We start from the raw sequence: 24,820 nt of genomic DNA on the forward strand, positions 1-24,820 counted from the left end.
ATGCTGGATGTGTCCCCTTGTGTCTTTGGTGCAGAAGGGCCAAACTTAAGGTGAATCTTACTTCCCTTAAATTGCATCCACGTTTCCTTCACTTGCTTTGCTTCCTCGCGTCTAAGAGTCCGTCCCGTGAGATGTAGTCTTGCATGTCCAGACCTTCCTCCACAGCGCTGCTGAGGAAGGTCTGTCTAGTCCACACAGCATTTCTGGATGGAAGAACAACGTGCTCTAGTTTATTAACATATCAACACAAACCAATCACAATCGTCTTGGGCGGGGCTAAGTGCCGGACGGAGCCACGGTGCCTCTGCTAAATAGTCTCAGGAAGGAACTTGTTTTGGTGGAACATGTGTACATTCAAAAGTAGTTTTAGTCATGCAACAGAAAACTCAGATTGGACAGATAGTCTAGCTAGCTGTCTGGATTTACCCTGCAGAGATCTGAGGAGCAGTTAACCATAGTCCTCACAAATCCACCAGAGGTTAGAACCCCAACTGCCATGAGAATGCCAACACAAAGACAGAGGAAGGGGACGGACATCTGGGGGAATTTCCTGCAGCTCTGGACCATCCCGGAAGTGGGACATCGAGGATATAAACTATCACAGGTATTGTTTGAAAAAACTCTACCTGTCATTGTAAAACTCATAACTCTCTTAAGGTCTTTAAGAGGGTTTTTTCAGCATTTTCAGAGTTGTTGTTGTCGACATTTATGACATTTTTTTTCGATGTTTTTGTCGCTTTTTCTGACATTTTTAAAGGTTTTCCTTTTTTAACCCTCATCTTTTCCTTGGGTCAAATTTGACCCGTTTTCAAAGTTTTTTTTTATATTAGAAAATATGGGATGTCGAAATGAGCACAGAAAAAAAAAAAAAAAAAAAAAACTGGACCAAAAGTTGGGAAAAGCAACAAAAACAATGAAAAAAAACAGTCTAAAACACAGAAAAAAAGGCCAAAAAAACGCCCAAAACTTTGAAAAAGTGACAAAACATCAGATATCAATTTTGAAAAAAGGGACCCAAATGTTGAAAAATAAAACTTATAAAAAAGTGGCTAAAACCTTGAGATAGAGACAACAAAAGTGTTTGTTGACAGGAAGACAACTCAAGGGTTAACTGTGAGTTTTTTTTCAGTGTTTTTGGCATTGTTGCCGACATTCATGACATTTCTTTCCGATGTTTTACTTTCAATGTTTTTTTGTTGTTTTGACACTTTTAAAGGTTTTCCTTTTTTAACTGGGACGATATAACCGGGGGGTGTGGGTGTCCTCCCCCAGTAAATAACTGTCATTTTGGTTTCTAAACTTAACTGTTGTCACCAAAGGATGATCACTTTCTGTCACTTTTTTTTTTATCTATTCCAGCCTTTTTTTAAATAAAATATTTCAATTTTTTTCAAAATATATAAAAAAATTTTAACTATTCCTAACTTTTTTTTATTATTTGAAGAAATATAATATAAATATTTTATCAAGATTTTTAAGAAATATATAAATAAAAATCATTATCCCTACTTTATTTTTCTCTCAAAATATTTAGACTCTTCTTGAACACCTTTTTTTCAGGAAAACTGGGCTATTAGAATATTTATGCTGCAGTGAGGTCAATTGACTCTTAAAAAAGGTTGTAGGAACTTAAAGACAAATAAATAAATAAAACGGAACATGAATCTCACAGATATGTATTGATATCACACACAGCAATAAAAGCTAAAGGCTGTTTTATGCTTCTGTGGCAACTCCATGCCGTAGCTACGGCATTGCTCCTATGGTGTCGTAACCCTTTCGGAGTTCTGCGTCAGGGTTGAACACATTTCTTTGCATCGCGGTGCATTTCACCGCTAGAACGCTAGGGGGTGTGTGGTTTCGACGTTACAAATTTTTGGAGGTGTGCGTCAAGCGGAGGACTCGCAGAGGGGTTGGGTCGATTCAGAGGGGTCTGCGGGGGTACGCCGTTGATTCGACGCAGAAGCATAAAACAGCCTTAAGCCAATCTCCTGTCCAAAACACTTCTCATATGTATTAGGAGTCAAACTGTGAAGAAATAAATATTATAACTTATACACTTTTGCCCTCATGACATTTACTTATGCCAATACTCAAAATAATAATGTCATATTTATTGAAATCACACACATAGCCATGCCACATAAGCATTCGTGTTGTCTAAAACAGTTCTCCTATATATTTGGAGTCATCCAGTGCAAAAATAAACATAATGAACATTATAACTCATATAAAGGACAAACTATTTACATTTCTTCAAAAAAGGCCCAAACGTATACCAAAACTCAAAACAGTAATGCTATTCTTCTCTGTAGAACAGTTTTGAACGGTAATAGACGATCTTTGGTCACATCTTACTATTCTGACTTAGAGTGATCTCTCCTCACAATAAACAATCTTTGTTGTCCCTCAGATGCCATAATGCTGGCCTTATAAGGGCCTAATGTGTGACGGACCTGCCTTCCATTGATTGACAAAACGTCAACAAGCTCTCGCAAAGCATTATGGGAATTTCAAGATGGACGTTAGTGTAATGGGTAGATAAAATGGCCTTATGTATTAGATACATTTTTTTTTTTTAAAGTTACCCCCCCCCCCCCCCATTTTTTTATTTTATTACAATTAAGATAACATTTACTTCATGTCGGTAGATGGCGCTGTTGCACTGCTTCACCGTAGTGGGTTGCCATGGAGACGGTAGCTCGAGCGCTCAGAAATAAACATCCAGAGCTTGGAAAAGACATCATTTCTGTATCTCCACTTCTTTCCAACCCATAGGTATATTTTTAAACCTTTCCAATCTCTGTTAATATGTATCAAAAGAGTATATCACCAGTACGGTTGTCTATGTGATGTATGTTGTCCTGTTCTGTGTAGAAAGGTTATTATGATGTGTTTATATGTATTTGCCAGCAGCTTAAGCTATCGAGCTAGCAGAACCTAGTTGAAGTTAGCTTGTCACCGTCAGTGAAGGTTCTTTTCTCTCGTCTTTCTGTACAGACTGTAAACAGTGTTGTGTCGATCGTATATCAGTATGTTTAAGTGTAATATGTAATGTCTATTAAGTCTCTCTGTACTTTGTATCATTTTGTTTGTGTTGCCGATGCTCTGTTCAGCATACATTTTGTTAGCCAGAGCCTGTCAATGTTCTATGGAGGCTACGCCGCCGTCAATTGATGTGCGCATGCCTGTAGAAACACACACAAATGGCAGACCGATGCGTTGTGTTGGTGATTGATTATCACACCATCACGTGAACAGTTTAAATTTTAATATAGTATTTTTGGTATTTGATCTATGAAAAGGTTGTTTGTATTGTAATGTATTTCATAGAAGTAATCCAATGTAGCCTCTGATCTGTTGTATGTGTTCACTTTAAAGGAATAATCTAACAGATAGCAAGATGGCCGTGTAGCCTATGTCTACATACTTGAATGTGCTATAGCAATTGTTTCAAGATGTAATATGATCTATAGTGTCATTTGTTGTATATTTGATATATTATACAGTAAGACTGGTGTCTATTTCACAATATGTTATTAATGGGTTTTATATTTTATGTGATATATACCAATGCTTTACATATTGGTTTGTTTATTGTATTCAGTATATTTGGCTAAAGTTACGTGTTAGGATCTTGTAGTATTATTGAGATATTTATATAATTATAGTGTATTTTATAATTGTATGTGTTGTTAATTGTCCAGTGTCCTAGTGTGTGCCAAGCCTATCTGTTGGCACTGTTATTGAATTACTTTTTGAAAAGAAACAAACAAAAAAAAGAGAGATATTTTACTGAGAAATAAACATCCAGCGCTTGGGAAAGACAATTTCTGTATCTCCACTTCTTTCCAACCCACAGTGCTATCCTGTGGCCTTGTAACTGCCCAGATTCCCCTAGGTCTGAGGCCGGTAACACTAGCATCAAACCGAAAAATTGATAAATTATGGACATCAAGTGGATACATTTTGGATGTAAGAGTTTGGATTCCCTCTCCTGGAACCATCACCTTATCGTGGTGGAGAGGTTTGTGTGTCCCTATGAACCTGAGGGCTGTGTTGTCTGGAGCTTTGTGCTCCTGGTAGGGTCTCCCAAGGCAAAGTGGTCTCAGGGGAGGGGCCAGACAAAGAATGGTTCAAAAACCCTATGAAAAAACGAGGTAGAGATAGAGTGACCCTGCCCGGAGGAAGCCCAGGGCCCCCGTCTGGAGCCAGGCCCAGATGGAGGGCCCGTCAGCGAGCGCCTGGTGGCCGGGTTTGCCACGGAGCCCGGCCGGGCACAGCCCGAAAAAGCTACGTGGCACCTCTCTCTCCAACCCATGGGCCCACCACCTGTGGGAGGAACCGCTGGGGTCGGGTGCGCTGCCACATGGGTGGCGGTGAAGGTCAGGGGCCTCGACGGACCAGACCCGGGCAGCAGACGCTGGCTCTGGGGACGTGGAACGTCACCTCTCTGTGGGGGAAGGAGCCGGAACTTGTGCGGGAGGTGGAGCGCTACCAGTTGGATCTGGTGGGGCTTACCTCTACGCACAGTCTCGGTTCTGGAACCATACTCCTGGATAGGGGTTGGACTCTTTTCTTCTCCGGAGTTGCCCAGGGTGTGAGGCGCCAGGCGGGTGTGGGGATACTCACAAGCCCCCGGCTGAGCGCCGCTACGTTGGAGTTTACCCCGGTGGACGAGAGGGTCGCCTCCCTACGCCTGCGGGTTGTGGGGGGGAAAACTCTGACTGTTGTTTGTGCGTATGCACCAAACAAGAGCTCAGAGTATTCGGCCTTCTTGGAGACCTTGAATGGAGTCCTGTATGGGGCTCCAGTGGGGGACTCCATAGTTCTGCTGGGGGACTTCAACGCGCACGTGGGAAATGATGGAGACACATGGAGAGGCGTGATTGGGAGGAACGGCCTCCCTGATCTAAACAAGAGTGGTTGTTTGTTGTTGGACTTCTGTGCTAGTCATGGATTGTCTATAACGAACACCATGTTCGAACATAGGGATGCTCATAAGTGTACTTGGTACCAGAGCACCCTAGGCCAAAGGTCAATGATCGATTTTATAATCGTTTCATCTGATCTGAGGCCGTATGTTTTGGACACTCGGGTGAAGAGAGGGGCAGAGCTGTCAACTGATCACCATCTGGTGGTGAGTTGGGTCAGAGGGTGTGGGAAGACTCTGGACAGACCTGGTAAGCCCAAAACGGGTAGTGCGGGTAAATTGGGAACGTCTGGAGGAGGCCCCTGTCCGACAGACGCTCACACCTCACACCTCCGGCGGAGCTTTTCGTGCATCCCTGTGGAGGCTGGGGGCATTGAACCCGAGTGGACAATGTTCAAAGTTTCCATTGCTGAAGCTGCAGTGGGGAGCTGTGGTCTTAGGGTTTTAGGTGCCTCAAGGGGCGGTAACCCACGAACACCGTGGTGGACACCGGTGGTCAGGGAAGCCGTCCGACTGAAGAAGTAGTCTTTCCAGGATATGTTATCCCAGAGGACTCCGGAGGCAGTTGCAAGGTACCGAAGGACTGCAGCCTCTGCCGTGAAAGAGGCAAAGCAGCGGGTGTGGGAGAAGTTCGGAGAAGACATGGAGAAGGACTTTCGGTCGGCACCAAGGTGCTTCTGGAAAACCGTTCGCCACCTCAGGAGGGGGAAGCGGGGAACCATCCAAGCTGTGTACAGTAAGGATGGGACGCTGTTGACCTCAACTGAGGAGGTAATAGGGTGGTGGAAGGAGCACTTTGAGGAACTCCTAAATCCGACTAATACGCCCTCTATGGTAGAGGCAGAACTGGAGGATGATGGGGGATTGTCATCAATTTCCCTGGTGGAAATTGCTGAGGTAGTTAAAGAACTCCACAGTGGCAAAGCCCCAGGGATTGATGAGATCCGTCCAGAAATGCTTAAAGCTCTGGGTGTGGAGGGGTTGTCTTGGTTGACACGCCTCTTCAACATTGCGTGGAAGTCGGGGACGGTGCCTAAGGAGTGGCAGACCGGGGTGGTGGTTCCCCTTTTCAAAAAGGGGGACCAGAGGGTGTGTGCCAATTACAGGGGTATCACACTTCTCAGCCTCCCCGGTAAAGTCTACTCCAAGGTGCTGGAAAGGAGGGTTCGGTCGATAGTCGAACCTCAGGTTGAAGAGGAACAATGCGGATTCCGTCCTGGTCGTGGAACAACGGACCAGATCTTTACTCTCGCAAGGATCCTGGAGGGAGCCTGGGAGTATGCCCAACCGGTCTACATGTGCTTTGTGGATCTGGAGAAGGCGTATGACCGGGTCCCCCGGGAGATACTGTGGGAGGTGCTGCGGGAGTATGGGGTGAGGGGGTCCCTTCTCAGGGCCATCCAATCTCTGTACGACCAAAGCGAGAGCTGTGTCCGGGTTCTCGGCAGTAAGTCGGACTCGTTTCAGGTGAGAGTTGGCCTCCGCCAGGGCTGCGCTTTGTCACCAATCCTGTTTGTAGTATTTATGGACAGGATATCGAGGCGTAGTCGGGGTGGAGAGGGGTTGCAGTTTGGTGAGCTGGGGATCTCATCGCTGCTCTTTGCAGATGATGTGGTCCTGATGGCATTGTCGGCCTGTGACCTTCAGCACTCACTGGATCGGTTCGCAGCCGAGTGTGAAGCGGCTGGGATGAGGATCAGCACCTCTAAATCTGAGGCTATGGTTCTCAGCAGGAAACCGATGGAGTGCCTTCTCCAGGTAGGGAATGAGTCTTTACCCCAAGTGAAGGAGTTCAAGTACCTTGGGGTATTGTTCGCAAGTGAGGGGACAATGGAGCGGGAGATTGGTCGGAGAATCGGCGCAGCGGGTGCGGTATTACACTCGATTTATCGCACCGTTGTGACGAAAAGAGAGCTGAGCCAGAAGGCAAAGCTCTCAATCTACCGGTCAGTTTTTGTTCCTACCTTAACCTATGGTCATGAAGGCTGGGTCATGACCGAAAGAACGAGATCCAGGGTACAAGCGGCCGAAATGGGTTTCCTCAGGAGGGTGGCTGGCGTCTCCCTTAGAGATAGGGTGAGAAGCTCAGTCACCCGTGAGGAGCTCGGAGTAGAGCCGCTGCTCCTTCGCGTCGAAAGGAGCCAGTTGAGGTGGTTCGGGCATCTGGTAAGGATGCCCCCTGGGCGCCTCCCTAGGGAGGTGTTCCAGGCACGTCCAGCTGGGAGGAGGCCTCGGGGAAGACCCAGGACTAGGTGGAGGGATTATATCTCCAACCTGGCCTGGGAACGCCTCGGGATCCCCCAGTCGGAGCTGGTTAATGTGGCTCGGAAAAGGGAAGTTTGGGGTCCCCTGCTGGAGCTGCTACCCCCGCGACCCGTTACCGGATAAGCGGAAGAAGATGGATGGAAGATGGATGGATGGAGTTTGGATTCATTGCTCAACGACCCTGAAAAAAGGCACAAGTTCCAGGCAGAGCGTTAGCTTTTAGCTTCAAAAGATGGTAAGTCTCTAGCTCTTATGGCTGTAAAATGATTAAAATATGAATGAGATGACGTTTTTCCTCATACGATTTTCTCAGTCTCAATGGGTTTTAACTGGTTCCAGAAATACCTGGAGCATAATAGAAACAGGCCTTCTTCTGCCTGCTACTGTCCTGACATTTTTTCAGTACACACACCACTGTTGCAGAGGATGTCCAGCGTAGTGTCCTATCTCTCTAGGTATTAAACATTAAGTGATAAGAGTAATGGTTTTGAGCTAGAAGCAGGAGTTTTAAGGTGCTCCAGAGCCTCATTTCTGTGAAAATAACTGAGACGGGAGAAGTCATGGCAACCTTTAACTAAAGTTGGTAACACAGAGCTAATTAATAACTTTTACTACTTTATGTCTTCTTCTTACACATTTAAGCGATTTCCAGTTTAGAGTCAGCTTTTTCTAAAAACATAACATTGCCCATCTTTCAAACATCATTTGTATTATTTAACTTCAATGACATTCATACCAAATTAACCCATTCTCACTTTTTCAACTATTCCTACTACTTCAACTACTTCTTACATATTCAAGCCAGCAATCCAGTATAGTGTCAGCCTTTGAACATACAACATTCACACTCTAGTTTTATTGGGTCCCGTCAACTTTAAAAATCCAATTAATATTCTCTATAAGGATTTTGATTATTAACCACAATGTCAAAAACATCCAAGTTAGACTGATCCCGAGCTGTGAGGTTGTGAAACAAAGTTTCTGCTCCTGTTGAAGACCCAAGTCTGTATGAAATCAACTGTTTCCAGTTTCCAGATGTGAGGATTTTTCTGCATTAAGTACTTTTTTTTTTGTGTGTTTTATACTTCAACTACATTTTCCTGATGATACTAAGTAACATTTTCAATGCAGAACTTGTACTTTTACAGTGTGGAAGTAGTACTTTTACTTAAGTAAATGATTTGAATACTTCTGCCACTACTGCCAGAACCAGAGCCATTCAAAAAGTAGACAGTCACTGTTGAGCTCTATTGTATTTGTTTAAAGCTGATCTCTGTTATAAATGAATACCAAATGCTTATGGAAGTTGATCAAATTTTATCCCTACATTATTGTACCTTCAAATATAATTATATAAAAACTGTTTACAATCTCAATAAAGCAAGAGACAACAAAACGCAAGATTTTCTGACTCCTTTATATGAGATGCAATAGCTGTGCTCCAGCAAACACAAAGTGATGATCCATCAGATAGTTGGGTTGATAATCTTGCCCATGAAGAGAATTTTCTCCGTGTTACGTTCAGTGATGATGACCATGAATGGACGACTGAACTTCAACACAGGGGCCGGGAGGGCAGATATCAGTGTGATGCCGATGCGTTTGGTGGCCGCAGCAGTGGCTCCGGTCTCGTCCACATCCAGCGTATTTTTGAGCCCAACCTGCAGTGCAACGGAGAGAAAGTGAGACGACAGACGATTGGAATGTGTGAAATAACATAAAAAATATGCTCTGTTTACTTACATCTGAGACTGCCAGTCTTTGCTCCTCTGAAATGCCTCTCAAATTTGCACGATCACCAAACATGTCTGTCATTCCCATTTCTGACAGCACATCGTTCAGGGTGTAGGAAGCCTTGATGGAGAACTTGGGAATATATACATTATATCTCCTAAAACATTAGGGGGGGGAAATACAAACATTCAGTGAATCTGACTAGAGCAGGGGTTTCATTTGGCTATGAGGGCTTTCAGTAGCAGTTCTACATTGAATTATACCCAGGGCGAGACCCCCCCCTTGCAAAATTATGCAGAATTACTATATTATAGTGTATATTTATTTTAAGTTCTGATAACTTATACTTTCATATTTTGGGCAGAATTGTGTTCATTGTCTTTGGAAAATGTTGGAGGTGAAGATTGTGCAACTTAAAAAGTGTGTTTCCTGTTGTAATTGCAATAGTTAAATAACTGGATTCTCTTAAGTGTGTTTTTCAAATGTTCTAATGAAGGATTTGTGCAATTGAGAAATATAATTTTCTCTTTCACTTCTTTTGTTATAATAATATATATATATATATATGAATGTGCCAAAAATATATACAATCAGATATATCAAAATGTAACAAGAGCAACAATAATATAAAATATTGAGAATAATATGTAAATAAAATATAGAATAAATATTCTAAATCGCAAAAATCCTTCATCACACAAATGTGAAAACACACTAAAGATAATCTAATAATTACACTATTGCACTAAGAACAGAAAACACAAACTAGAACTAAAATCTGACCTCTCTGGCCTTCCTTGATGCAAAATCATCAATGATGTGATCATATGAAATCTGCTCTCCTAATGAATGATTGATAGGCTACTGACGGTATCCTGGTCAATTTTAGTTTTGAAAAGCTCCTTTCTGCTTGAGCCACAGTGACTGGCAGAGTAAGTGCATACCTGAGAGCAGTCCTAAAGTTGGGGTAGATCTCCGATAGATCCTAATCATGCATGAAAGTGATAAGCTCAAGGAGGCTCATGGTCCCCCTGTCCCCTGTCCTCCCCCCCCTTGTCAGACCGTTCCATTTGGGAGACCAAGCAACATAGGCGCTGATTTATGTTTTCCTCTGTGGGTGCTCACGGGCGCACGCCCTTTAAAAAAAAAAAGTAGTCAAAAAATGTTTGCATTTCAGAAGGCCGACACGAACACACACACCTATCAACTTGATAATAAAGCTGTAAAGTAGGCTATCTTTCAACTCAGGATAGGATTGGAGATGAAAAGTTTAACTGACACATAACCGCGATCAGCTTCGTGGGTGCTCAGTATTAGTGGAGCACCAACGGTATTGGCGCCTATGCCCAGCAACCCGTTCGACCCTGAGGTGAACTGTCCCCCACTCCCCCCTCCCCAAGCAGGGGCGCCAATTTGTCAATTCCCCACACGGTGAAATGATAGATAATACAGTAGAAAAACGCTTGCTCGTGCCACCCCCCATAAAAAAAAAAAGTGCCGGGCGACTGCCCGCTTCGCCCGTGCCAAAAAGTACTACTGAGGGCCTTAAATAATGTTATGCTGTTTTTATCACTGACAGACTCAGTCAAACCTTTAACATATTAGAAGCATAAATTAAGATTCTCCCAACCTGTGTGTCACCATAGCCTTCAACCATTTGGTGACGTGGTTCGGGGAGATGGCGTTCTCCAGCGTTGACATGACGTCAGGCAACATCAGCAGCATGGAGTAGGAGCTGTTGAAGGGGAGCTGAAGGACTGTTGTCCTCAGCTCGCGGTCGTGATAGATGTGGAAACGTTCCTCCATATTCATCATGATGGCTGGAACCTGGACAATGACAATTTAAACATGAAGACACACAGAATGAACGATGATGCTTAATTGGACTGGGACTCAAACCCATTCAGTCCTTTTTCTGTTCAAAAAAATGGCAAAAGGGTTGAAAAAAGCAGCAGACGTCAAAAACAAATTAGGGTGTTACAACTATCAGGTTTTCCAAAATTGTGTTATCGGCATGAAAAATACTTTATATATCTTTCATAAATGAAGAATTCCCAACGGACCCCCGCTCTAGGTTTTGGGCTGAACCCACACACAGACATACAGACAAACACACACACACAGACACACAGATATACAGACACACAGATATACAGACACACACACACACACACACACACACACACACAAACACACATACAGACAAACACACACACAGACATACAGACACACACACACACACACGCACATACAGACAAACACACACACAGATATACAGAAACACACACACATACAGACACACACACATACAGACACACACAAACACACACACACACACACATACAAAGACACACACAAAACACACATATAAAGACACACACACACATATAAAGACACACACACACACATACATACAGACACACACAAACACACACACACATATAAAGACACACACACACATACAAAGACACACAAACACGCGCGCCGGCCCAACGATTCTCTTAAAGAGACCAACTAACAACTAAACAATTAAACACCTACGTAGGCATTGCTGTGCGTAAAAACTAAAACGTGGAGGTGTAAAAGTAGCCTGAATGATGCTTAATTATTGGGACTCAAATCCATTCTGAATTAAGAGAGAAACTCTGAACCGTGGTGTTCTCGTCCACGTTGAAGTTGTCCTGCCTGGTGAGCTTAGGGTCAAACGGAGTCGCCCACTTTCCTGTTAGACAATGAGCAGAAATAAAACACAAAACTTGTGGTTTGATACATTCACTTTACCTCAAAATATGTAAACAGATCTTGCAAGCACGCACCGCTGGACTTACAAACAGCTTCTTCCCCTGGGCCATATGTTCACTGAACAAACAATAACCCTGTGCAATAATGGCCATTTCCCACCCCAACCCATCCCCCATCCCCTGTCATGACCAACCACACCATACCTCTGGACATTATTTCATTGGTGAACTTTCTTTCTTATGCTGAAACCTGCTGCTATCTTACATATATGTGTGCAGGAGGGTGTGTGTCTGAGAGGGACCGGAGGGTGTCAGTCAATTGTCTGTATCGCATAATACATGTGCTGTATATGTGGGTGGTTGAGTGTGTGTGGGAGAGAGAAAAGAGAGAGTGAAATGTATGCAGGGGATGGGGGTTGTTTGTTACATATTTTATTAATTATTGTTTAAAAGCACTGATCTGGAGCACCTTGACTTTCATTATGTTAATACACTGTATTTATGCAATGACAAATACAGCTTGATGAGATACATGACTGTGCTTTGAGTCAGGTTTTCCACCAGCTTGTCAATCTTCCCGTTGGTCTTCTCCTTCACGTACTTATTGATGGTATCAGCACTTTGTTTGGTTTGGCTGAAATCCACATTGAACCCATCTGCGAAGTACGACTGCTTCAGGGTCTGCAGGAACTCCGGCTTCGGCTTGAATTGAACACACACACACACACACATACACACACACACACACACATCTGAGTTTTGTGTGGCGCTTTCTCACGGGATAAGTCAAGCCTGCTTTTTACTTGAATTTACTGACTTGTGTGTACCCCGAAGGCGCCCGGAGGACGGCTGCACCGCACTTGGGTCGGGGTTCCGTATCTTTTTGGGCCAGGCCCGGTAGAGGTTAACAGAGGCGCATGCCGTATCCTTGCCGTGGCGGCTCCCACACAGCATCACCATCTGCCCTTGGACGAAGCCGCGGGGATCATGTCAACTCGGGAACGGAGGTCTCTGGTCAGGCAGCAGTCATGATTCTGTTTACTGTTTTTCTATTTCACTGACAGTTTCTCTGTTGGGCCTGCCTTTCTTTGCCTCCTCTGTGTTCTCCCCCTCCGGCCTCTGCTGCCAGCTGATTGAGCGCACCTGGTTACTATTCCACCATCACCTTCCATCGCCGCTCACAACTGCCTTCCATCTGCAATCAAGATCAGTATTTCAACCCCGGCTCAACAGACCATCCTCGCTTGATCGTTGCTCCAGTCACACTGGTGAAACTCTAAGCAAGAAACTCCCTGAAATCCTAGCTATTTCCCTATCTTTGCCTGACGCTCACTCACCTTTTGTGTTTCTCTCCCTCAGCCATCATCTCCATCTCCGCCTGTCCCCTCCAGTCAGCTGGCTTTGCCTCACAGACCCCCCTCCCTCGTCACCATGCTCCAACCTGCCTCCGTCTCCATCCCCACCAGCCTCTCCACGCTTCCACTGCTCTCCAGCCTCAGTGTCTCTCCCTCGGCTATGGCTCCCCCGCACTCCCCTGAGTATTCAGCCTCTCCTCTCTTCCCCTGCTTTGCAGCCCTAGTGTCTTTCCCTTGGCTGCCAGTTACAGCCCCCCTTGAGTTCCCTCACCCTGGACTGCCTTCGCCATCCTATCCTTGCTCCCAGTTCCCTCGCCATCCTACCTGCCCTCACCATCCTACCTTTACTCCCAGTTCCCTCACCATCCTACCCTTGCTGCTTCCCGGTTCCTGCGTCTGCCTCCCCACTCCCCTTTTCCCCTTATTTTCAATAAACCTGTTTTTTGAGTTCTGCGTTTGAGTCTGTTCTGTGCCCCAGCGTAACAAATAACATTGATATGTATATCAGTATCATCGGTGGTGTAGGGAGTGCATGAGTGTAAGTGAATGTGTCAATAATAAAGTAAACAAAACTCAAAAACAAAGATAACGGACACACACACACACAAAGACATACAGACACACAGAGACACATACATACACACACGCACGCACGCACACAGACACACATTTACACACACACACACACACGCACACACACACACACACACACACACACACACATTTTTGCACTCTCATTCACTTCGACAGCCGATGACGTTCGCTTGCCTGGAATCTGCAACTCCTGCCAACAAGAGTTGTGAATGGACACACACACACACACACACACACAGACACACATACACAAACAGAGTAGAGATGGGGACTGGTTTGAGACTAAGGGTTCCTGCACACTGCCTGCTGCGTGGCGTGAGCGTGTCAGCTGCGTGGCGTGTCCATTTTTATTTCAGCTCTCATGTTAACAGGTTAGAGCTTACACACTTCCTGTGTGACACGCATGTCTCAGGCGCAGCTTGTGCATGCTTGAAATATATTTTTCACGTGATACACATGTGTGTTGGAAGTGTTTCCAGGCAAAATAGAATACAAAAAGATGTTTACATGTCATTTTGACATTTATACATTTAATGAATGATATTTTTTGTTTTTTCAAGATTTTTTTGGGGCTTTTCCCTTCATTTTTATGCAGAGACAGTGGATAGACATGAAAGGGGGAGAGGCCGGACTCAAATCCGCGCCGCTGCAGGATGCCAACATGGGACGAATGCTCTTACTGGGTGAGCTAGAGGCCGCCCCAATAAATGACATTTTGATGTTTGAAAGTCTCTATGTTTTGACATTAATGCAGTTATGTCATTTAAAAAAAAAAAAAATAATTATCGATTTTCAAATATTGTACCTGTCAATACAGAAGGAAATATTCTGTAGTCTATTTTGCCGTCAATACTACCGACGTCTTTGCTGAAGAAAACACTATTATTTCATTTTATCAATGGGAAACATATATGTGTACAGACAAGGCTAGCAGCAGCAGTGCCACGTCAGACACGTTTCTGGTGTGCAAAGACAGAGAAAACGCCACGCAACTGAAAACGCCATGTTCACGCCACGCAGACAGGCAGTGTGCAGGAGGCCTTAGAGAATGTGTGAATAATGAATTAAACAAAACTCAAAAACAAACATTTTCTGGATGTGAGGATCGAGAGAGATCACCAGACCTGAATCTCCATCCCTCAAAGAGTCAATCAAGCAAATGGTAACCAGGTGTAGACTACCACACCTCTGTCTGCCTCCTACCCAGCTCACATGAGTGGGAGGGGTCATCACAATTGTTAAACTAATGAATATAACAAATAATATGAAAAAACATCAATACATTGATTGAACTTCCAAAAGGAGAATAAGTAGAGTAAATCTAGTCATCTCTAAAGGATTTACAGTTCCAGTGTGCACAGTTACATCTTAAACTCAATGTGTTAAACTGTATTTAGCTGTCGGCAGAGTATTTAAATTTGTATGTGAAACACATAAAAACAATCCATCTTTCTAACAGCTTACCTTCTCCTGGTTGAAGCGCAGACAGAGAAGCATAGACTGGACAATGAGAGATGTACCTTTTTATAAGATAAATCAGAGAAACTGCACTTTGGCTTTGTTTATTCTCTGTCTAAAACTCTTATTTGCTCGGCCCCTGCATACGTTCTGTGTAATCATGTTTTACTGTAACTCACGTCCAACTGAGGCTGCAGCAGATAAACACACAAGCCATGAACCGTTTGACCAATTTAACCCTACAGGACAAATGTTCAGCGTCAGCTTTCCTCTGTTTAAAGGCTGCCCGGATTTCAACCTTTTGTAACTTCACACAGCTTGACAACTTCAAGCCTTCCGTGTGTGTGTGTGTGTGTCTGTGCGTGTCTGTGTGTGTAACTGGATAAATAAAAAAATATTTGAAGGTTTTGTGAAAATATGAGCTTAACTTGTCTCTCTTTTTTACAGTAGGTCTAGGTTTGTTTCCACCAGATGCATTTTGGAAGAAAACATCTGGTACTTAAATCATCAAGCTCAGTAAAAAGCAACTTTGTAAAGCAGGTCAGGTGTTTGTCATTGAGATCGATTGACAAACCAGTATTTAATTTTAAAATGATTTTATTTGCTATGTGTCAATCATACTAAGTAAAAGCAGTAAAAATGAAGCATAAAAGTGAAATCAGGTTGTTTAAAGTTTGGATATTGAAATAATCTACTCTAGTGTGTTGTTTCAATCTAACAAAATGCTTGTCATGAATTCTGCAGTGCCCAACAGTGGTGTTGATTGTATGCCAGTAGTCATAACATTACTGGTCCCAAAGGACAACATTGAGGTTTTAAATTTATTTGGGTGTTTTATGTTTAAAGTCATTTTTGTGTTCACATGAAATTATAATAATTTTAGCAGTTAAAATCATGTCTCTAGACCCTTTAGAAAGGGTGGATCCCATCAGGCTGCTGCCAGTCACTGGTCCCCACGATGTAGTAAAAACGGGTATTTATGTATGTATGTATATGTGTGTTTGTGTGGATGTGTGTGTGTGTGTGTGTGTGTGTGTGTGTGTGTGTGTGTGTATATGTGTGTGTGTTTGAGTGAGTATTTTGTGTGTGTGCACGTGTGTGTGTGTGTGTGTGTGTGTGTGTGTGTGTGTGACTACCTCTCTCTCCTCCTCTAGCTACAGACAGAAATGGCACATACTAAGGAAAGCTCATTGTGGGACTGGCTCTAGTGGCTGGAATTCTGCACCAAGGCTGAATTTCGGGAAAGAGACTTCAGATACAGTATTAGGGGACCACTAAGGTCTATATAAAGAGACTTCAGATACAGTATTAGGGGACCACTAAGGTCTATATAAAAGAGACTTCAGATACAGTATTAGGGGACCACTAAGGTCTATATAAAGAGACTTCAGATACAGTATTAGGGGACCACTAAGGTCTATATAAAAGCATCCAAAGAGCACCATGTCATGGGACCGTTAAAGACTGGATGGAAAAATATTGTACAAAAACATTGCAAACGATCATGTTCTTATGTGGAGAGTTATAACATTGACCTATTAAATCCAAAAAAGCATAAAATGATAAGATTTCATAAATACAATGTATAGTATGGGCTTATACCCAACAATCACCAGACCCATAAGACCAGAGCATTATGGGTCATTATAACATCATGTTATGTATATAATCAGAGAACATTATGGGTCTTTTTAACAGCCGGTTATGTATATAATAAGAGAACATTATGGGTCTTTTTAACAGCCGGTTATGTATATAATCAGAGAGCATTATGGGTCTTTATAACAGCCGGTTATGTATATAATCAGAGAGCATTATGGGTCTTTATAACACCACGTGATGTTGTCATAGCAGAACTCTCTGAGGCCAAACAGCGGCACACCTTAATGTCATGGAGACATTACTAATATTAATTTGTCACACCTTCGCCGCTCTGATAGGAAATGTCATATATGTTTATTGTTATGACACAGCTGAGCCAAAACAAGTCAATAATTAACCAATCAGAAAGTCAGATTCATGCATACACAACAATCCCCAAATAACCTCAATGTTGACAGCGCACGCCAACTCTCTCTGTTCAGACGGATCCATTCACTTCATCTGTGGTTTGAAAAGCAGAAAGTATCATTAGTGTGTACTGCTTATAAAGCAGAAAGTATCATTAGTGTGTACTGCTTATAAAGCAGAAAGTATCATTAGTGTGTACTGCTTATAACCGTCATGTTGTCCTTGGGTCAAATTTGACCTGTTTTCAAAGTTTATTTATGTCAGAAATATGGGACGTCAAAATAAGCGCCTAAAACTTCAAAAACACCAGAACAAAGCGTCAAAAAGTTGGAAAAAAACTTTGTTAAACGCCACACGCGGGACGCCATCCCGGCTCTCCTGGGTGAAAGTCCTAACGGCGCTGACACACCAACCCGATTATCGGCTGTTGGACAGTCTGGCGAGGTCGGTGACTCGAGTCTGGTCGGTGTGTTCGTGCCGTCGTCCGTTGGAGGAGCCGTCGTCCTTCATTTTGGCCGACCCGACATGCTCAGTCAGAGACAGGACAGTCAGAGACAGGACAGTCAGAGACAGGGTAGTCGGAGACGGGACAGTCAGAGACAGGACAGTCAGAGACAGGGTAGTCGGAGACGGGACAGTCGGTGACAGGACAGTCAGAGACAGGGTAGTCGGAGACGGGGCAGTCGGAGACGGGACAGTCGGAGACGGGACAGTCGGAGACGGGGCAGTCGGAGACCGGACAGTCGGAGACGGGGCAGTCGGAGACGGGGCAGTCGGAGACGGGACAGTCGGAGGCAGGGCAGTCAGAGACAGGGTAGTAGGAGACAGGACAGTCGGAGGCAGGGCAGTCAGAGACAGGGTAGTTGGAGACGGGACAGTCGGAGACGGGACAGTCGGAGACGGGGCAGTCGGACAGTCGGAGACGGGGCAGTCAGAGGCAGGGCAGTCAGAGACAGGACAGTCGGGACTCACCAGGAAATGGCGAGCGGATGAGCCCAAGTGACGCGTTCGCCCCAATCAGCTGCCGGTTTTCATTTTTTGGGCGACAATACAGATTAGCGCCGCCTGCTGCTATGGAGACGTATTACATCTCGCGCACGCACAGAACGTGGACCTCCGCGACCCGACTGATCAGTCCGACTGCCTTTTCTGCCGACGGTCGGCCGTCTGGTTGGTGTGTAACAACTCTTACACATCCACCCCCCCAACCAACCAACCATACTACTCGCTACAGCGAAAATTCACGTGATATAGGTCAATGGAGGGCAAACGGCGTTGATAAACACGCTAAAAAACGATTACGCGTCTTCATAACACGCAAAAACGGCACACGAATTGGCATGTTACTACGCCACATAGCGAGACCCGTCTGACACAAGGGTCCAATATGTTCGCTTTCATCCTACCTGTTCTCCACCTGCTGTTGTTTCTGCCCATCGCACAATGGCTGTTTGGTGTTTAATGGTGTGTGGTATTAGTGTGCTGTACGTTTATGTTGATAACATCCAATGTCATGGTTGTGTTTTAATGTTTTGGAGAAGCCAAAGACAAATTTCCACCAAGGTGGACAATAAAGTCTAATCTTACTCTTTATTTTTCATGACTTTTTTGCGCCAAGCGTTTGTGTGTCCGTCTGTGTCTGTGTGTGTGTGCGTTTGTGTGTGTGTCTCTGTGTGCGTTTCTGTGTCTGTGTGTGTGTGTCTGTGTGCATTTCTGTGTGTGTGTGTCTCTGTGTGCATTTCTGTGTGTGTCTGTGTGTGTCTCTGTGTGCATTTCTGTGTGTGTCTGTGTGAAAGGAAGTAGGTAAGGAAGGGAAGAAATGCAGAGAAGGAAGAAAGGAAGGAGGATTCAGTTTACTGTCACAGAGGAGAGAAGAAACTTGAAAATATTCACTTTTAAAGGATAGCTTCGTTGTTTATCACCCTGGACTCTCTGTCTCCATGTCTCTGTGTCTGAGTGTCTGATGGAACAACAACAATCTCTGAAACTGGTCCAGTATTAAACAAGAACCAAGCTGTAATGTAACGTTAATGGGCAATTATGCAGCTTGTATTTACGTTCACCAAACCCACCAGACTCCATGTAAATAATCAGGACTTTTATCATCGTAAAACAAACTTCATTCAAAGTGGACAGAAACTAAATAAAACTACCAAAAGCCGTCTTGGTTCATCTTTCCACTGTTCCAACAATCACCACTCTGGTTTGGTAGAAATAAACCCTTAATTCACCCATTTACATGCTGGCTCTATACACGCTAAAAGTCCTGATTATTTACATGGAGTCTGGTGGAAATATGCTGGCTCTATACACGCTAAAAGTCCTGATTATTTACATGGAGTCTGGTGGAGTTTGGTGATGGTGACTTCGGGGCTGTTTCATGTTAAACTAAAAGGATCTTACTCTTTAACTAAAAGGTCTATCTCTGTAGGGATCCTTTCATAATGTTGTCAGACACTTAGAATAATAATCTGAGTCTGTCGCTGATATTTATTTAACATGAAACAGCCAAGAAATCACCATCACCAAACTCCACCAGACTCCATGTAAATAATCAGTACTTTTAGTGTGTATAGAGCCAGCATATTTCAACATCAGACACAAAAATATGTGAAAATATGTTTGAAAAAAAACCCCGTAAAGAGCTGACATCACACAAGTTTCACTGTTTTTACATTAAAAAAATGACTCAGACCAATTAATCAATTATCAAAATAGTTGAAGATTAATTTAATAGTTGAAAACTAATCCATTCATGTTTGCAGCTCTACACTTGACGGCTCCATGGAGATTTTTAAAGACTTTGAGAAAACTTAAAATGTACAAAAACAGAAATCTGAGAGAATCGTGAATTTATTCCAGAAAACTCAACATATATTTAAGGACACAAACATGTTCTATGGCTATGAAAAATACACTAAAAAGGTGAAAAATAAAAGTAAAAGACATGGCTCGTTTAAAGTTAGGACATTTTTTAGGACATTAGTACTAAAGAAGGTACAAATAAAAGGTATAAAGCTGCAACTAGCACTTGTTTTCTGTATCGATTATTAACCGTTTGGGCCACAAAAAGTCAGAAAACGGCAAAAAAAATTATTTTCAGTTTCTCAAGATGATGTCTTTGTTCAAATGTCTTCTTCTGTCTAAAAACTAAAAATAATCAGTTTAATATGACACGAAACAGAAGAGAAGCAGAGGATGAAAACGACATTTTCTGAGTTTTTTTAGGCTAAACGATTAAATCGATCTTTCAAATAATAGAAGTTATTTTTCTGTCGATCGACTTCTCTTTGCAGCTCTACTTACCAGAGTATATGTATGTATGTGTGTGTGTATGTATATATATATATATATATATATATATACACACACACACAATATTATAGAGTATAAGTACGATTGTTTTCATCGTTCCATCTATAAAATGTCAGAAAATAGTGAAAAATGTCCGACTCAGTTTCTCTCAAAGACGAAGCTGTGTGTGTGTCTCTGTGTGTGTGTGTCTGTGTGTCTTTGTGTGTGTGTGTGTGTCTGTCTTTGTGTGTGTGTGTGTGTGTGTGTGTGTGTGTGTGTGTGTGTGTCTTTGTGTGTGTGTGTGTGTCTCTGTGTGGGTGTGTGTGTGTGTCTCTGTGTGTGTGTCTGTGTGTTTGTGTAATTACTGATTATTTTCCCGAGTAACTGAATTATCGTTTGGTCTGTAAAATAGTGAAAAACGTCTTCTACGTCGTCTGAAAGGTGAAGACTGAAAGCAGCTAACCTCCACACTCTGAGAGGCTGAAGTCACTTACAGGCTAACCCGTCATCTAAATAGTCGGCGTAGATTTCTCCGTCGATCGACTAATCGTTGCAGCTTTAAAAAAACTAAATAAAAAACATGCAACAGTTTACAAAAAGTTCAGAAAGTGACCCACACTCACGACCCCGAAACCTTAAAATACAGCGAGTGTGGAAAAAAATAACCTGGCAAAAATGTTGTGAAAATGTCGGCCGACGTTTTCAAAACCTGCGCTGCTTGTTGGGTCCGTAGTCCCCGGGGTTGGGGAGGCCTCTGGCGAATCCTCCCGGGCCGCCCCCGGGCATGTTGCCGTTGTTCCCGGGGCCGCCGGGCATCATGGCGGCGTTGTCGGCGGCGCCGACCGGGCCGGGCCCGCCGCCCAGCGAGTTCCTGTTCATCCCGCCCATGTGCATCCTCATCTCCTGCTCCCTGCTCTCGGGGAAGTTCCCCCGGAAGCCGTCCTGCTGGCGCTTGACCATCTCCTCCTCACGGCGTCGGCGCTCCTCTTCCTGCCGCAGCTCCGCCTGCTTCCTCTTCTGGACCTCCTGGTTGTGGAGCTCCTCCATCCGCCGCAGCTCCTCCTGGCGCCGCAGCAGGTCCTGACGCATCAGCATCACCTGGAGAGGAAGAGGAGGAAGAGGAGGGGTTACTCAGAGAGGGAGGACTCTCTCTCTCTCTCTCTCTCTCTCTCTGCCTGTCTGTCTGTCTGTCTCTCTGTTTGTATGTCTCTCTCTCTGCCTGTCTGTGTCTGTCTCTCTCCCTCCATCTGCCTGCCTGCCTGTCTCCGTGTGTCTGTCTCTCTCTCCGTCTGTCTGCCCCTCCGTCTGCCTGTCTGTCTCATATTTAAGAGCGTAACTTTAGGTTCCACATTGACGTCAGTGAACTCCATTTCTAATCAACGTTAGCTAGCGCTGCTCCGTTAGCATCACATTACAAACGTGACTTTGATTGGCCAATCAGCTGCGCCGTGCTGTTCTAGAGGCCCCGGACCTTCGCTTTGAACCCTGCCGTGCATCGGTTCTGACGGTTTCTTGACATTTATGGCGAAAGGATCGAATCAGGACAAAACATGACATCACACGGCGTCCCAGCTGCAGCGACAGGTCAAGTGGGAATCTAAATCAAAGGTTGACAGACTTTGTGATGTCAGCAAATATCGTATCGTGATAACGCTTTTGATTTAAAAGGACCTCATTTTTTTAAATTTTCTGTCTGACTGACTGTCTGTCTGTCTGACTGACTGACTGTCTGACTGTCTGTCTGACTGTCTGTCTGTCTGTCACTCTGTCTGTCACTCTCTGTCTGTCTGTCTGTCTGATTGTCTGTCTGTCTGACGTGTGTCTGTCTGACTGACTGTCTGCCTGTCTGTCGTGTGTCTGTCTGTCTGTCTGATTGACTGTCTCTCTGTCTGACTGTCTGACTGACTGTCTGTCTGTATGTCTGGCCTCGAGTTTGACACACGTGACCTAGAGCTTCCATCATCGCTCAGCTTCTCTCCTGCGTTTTTGGTCATTAATGTCGTCATTTTCATCCTTTGTTTTCAGCCTAAGTGACTGCATAAATAACGTCAGATGTCAGAACCAATTTCAACATTTTTGGCACTTTAAAAAAAAAAACTTTTCACGTTGATTGTGGAGGAATTGAGGCGCTTTTTTTAGTTGTCTTTTCAACATTTCGTGTGTGTGTGTCTCTCTGTGTGTGTGTGTCTCTCTGTGTGTGTGTGTGAGTGTCTGTGTCTCTATGTGTGTGTGTATCACCTGGTGCTCGTGCCGCCCCCCCCAGCCTACCTGGTGCCCCCCCCCCCCCACCTGGTGCTCGTGCTCGTGCCGCCCCCCCCAGCCTACCTGGTGTCCCCCCCCCCCCCTACCTGGTGCTCGTGCTCGTGCCGCCCCCCCCAGCCTACCTGGTGCCACCTGGTGCTCGTGCCGCCCCCCCCAGCCTACCTGGTGCCCCCCCCCCCCCACCTGGTGCTCGTGCCGCCCCCCCCAGCCTACCTGGTGCTCGTGCCGGGCGGCCTCCATCTCTGCCTCCAGCTTCTCCTGGGCCTCCTTCATGTTGCGGTCCACCATCTCGTACTGCTGCTTCTCCATCTCCATCAGAGCCTTCCAACGCATCGCATACTCATACTCAAAGGAGCCAGGCTGGGCAAACCGGGGGGCCTGCTCACGCTCTGAGAGAGAGACAGGTAGACAGACAGACAGGCAGAGAGACAGACAGACAGACAGACAGGCAGAGAGACAGACAGATCATTATTATCACTGGATGCAGTACAATGAAATACTGTTGGAGACATCCTCCCCAAATAGCAGCAGAGAGTAAAAAGATATATATATATATATATATATATATATATATATATATATATATATATACATACACACACACATTAAGGCTGACTACCTTTGTATACAGTTTTGTTCTTGTGCACGTGTGTGTGTGTCTGTCTGTATGTATGTTGTGTGTGTGTCTCTGTGTGTCTCTCTCTGTGTGTGTGTGTGTGTGTGTGTGTGTGTGTCTGTCTCTGTGAGAGACACGTGTGTATATATATATATATATATATATATATATATATATATATATATATATACACACGTGTCTCTGTGTGATAACGATATATCCTGCAGCCCTAACAAACAGCAGCCTACCTTTGTGATACTGCTGGTTTTTGTTGATGATCTTCTCAGACAGACCCTCCTCTTCATCCAGCTGCTCCATCGGCTCCACCGTGATGGGCCGCGGGAACGCGGTCAGCAGATACGCGCCGTCGCTGCATTTATCCAGCGCTTTCCGCGCGGCAGGTTTGGACGTATACTCCACTATCCCCTTCCCCGTGGGTCTGCCTCTATCGTCCACTATCACCACAGCTCTCTCTATCTGCCCAAACACAGCGAACGCCTCTTCTAACAGCTCATTAGACACGAAATCAGGCAGGTTTTTAACCGCCAACGCGGCGCCGTGCGTCGCGAATCGAACGCGAATGGGTCTGCCGCGGAACGGCGCGTCGTCGAGTTCGGCTCGGGCGATCTCGGCGATGATTCGGGTTTCGAGCCGAATGAAGCCGAAGCCTCGCTCCTTGTTGATGAAGATCTCGTTGGCCTTGCCGTACTTAGCGAACAGCTTCTCCAAGTCTTCCTCCGTGACTCCCGTCGGGAGGTTCCCCACGAAGAGGCGGCTCCGCTGCGTGAAGGTTTTCTCCCCGGGCTTCCTGAAGCCCTGCAGGTCCAGGGTTAGGGCCTCGTTAGCCCGGTTGGGCTCGGGTTGCTGCCCGTTTGTACCCCCTCCTCCGGGCTTCCTGTTGGCGTTGTTGTTGGTCCCGCCGTGGTTCTGCTGGGCTCGGTTCCCCTGCATGGTGTCGGTAATTATATTTTAAATTTAAACACGGAGCGCTCGGTGAAAACAGCGCAGGAAGCGGCGCACAAAGAAGCTACGGGGAGAGGAAAATGGCGAAGCTGCGTGCTGCTGCGACGCTATTGTGACGTCACTTCGGCGCGACGCGTTGAAATGAATGGGTGACGTCACCGGCCGACAGAAAAACAACAAAAGACTATTTATTTATCTCATAAAAATCTGATTAAAAACACAAAATAATTAGATTGATTTCTTGACTTGAGACACGTATGTTGTGCCCTGTATGACTGTTGTTTATTCTTAAATTATTATTTCTTTTTTTAAATAATGTAATTTTAATTTTAATGTAATATTTTATTTTATTATTTTAATTATAATCATTTTATCCAGGGTGCCCTGTGTGTGTGTGTGTGTGTGTGTGTGTGTGTGTGTGTGTGTGTGTGTGTGTGTGTGTGTGTGTATGTATGTTATATATGTATTTATGTATGTATATATGTATATATATGTATGTTGAGAGGTGGTATTTTCATGTTTTCTATGCCTTGATACGTAAAATATTTTTTTTCAAAATTTCTCGCGAGAATAAGCGTTCACATGCTGCTTTCAG

General features: G+C 44.5%; 2 protein-coding genes across 2 annotated transcripts in view; both read right to left on the minus strand.

The window, feature by feature from the left end:
* Positions 1-8,597: 8,597 nt before the first annotated feature.
* Positions 8,598-24,820, minus strand: part of LOC116057273 (alpha-1-antitrypsin homolog) — a 213,736-nt gene continuing 197,513 nt past the window's right edge. The window contains exons 3-5 of the mRNA XM_031309665.1: positions 11,584-11,654; positions 10,563-10,759; positions 8,598-9,089 (exon numbers count right to left, since the gene is read on the minus strand). Of these exons, the coding sequence (XP_031165525.1) occupies positions 8,720-9,089; positions 10,563-10,759; positions 11,584-11,654 (638 nt within the window). The 3' untranslated portion in view covers positions 8,598-8,719. The remainder of the gene's footprint in view (positions 9,090-10,562; positions 10,760-11,583; positions 11,655-24,820) is intronic.
* Positions 19,793-24,354, minus strand: nono (non-POU domain containing, octamer-binding). Its single transcript, XM_031309648.2, has 3 exons — positions 23,511-24,354; positions 22,860-23,035; positions 19,793-21,482 (listed from the first exon to the last, which is right to left on the minus strand). The coding sequence occupies exons 1-3, from the start codon at positions 24,211-24,213 to the stop codon at positions 21,087-21,089; spliced, it is 1,275 nt and encodes a 424-aa protein (XP_031165508.1). The 5' UTR covers positions 24,214-24,354; the 3' UTR covers positions 19,793-21,086.

This window comes from Sander lucioperca, chromosome 2 (genome assembly GCF_008315115.2).
Source record: "Sander lucioperca isolate FBNREF2018 chromosome 2, SLUC_FBN_1.2, whole genome shotgun sequence".
Lineage (NCBI taxonomy): Eukaryota > Metazoa > Chordata > Actinopteri > Perciformes > Percidae > Sander > Sander lucioperca.

What these genes read in the sequence shown, in the direction of transcription:
- nono (XM_031309648.2), bottom strand. Translation starts at nt 24,213, where the DNA reads ATGCAGGGGAACCGAGCCCAGCAGAACCACGGCGGGACCAACAACAAC. An exon ending in AAACCAGCAGTATCACAAAG is followed by an intron (nt 23,036 to 23,510) that starts GTAGGCTGCTGT and finishes TCTCTCTCTCAG; the next exon opens with AGCGTGAGCAGGCCCCCCGG. An exon ending in CCGCCCGGCACGAGCACCAG is followed by an intron (nt 21,483 to 22,859) that starts GTAGGCTGGGGG and finishes CTTCCTCTCCAG; the next exon opens with GTGATGCTGATGCGTCAGGA.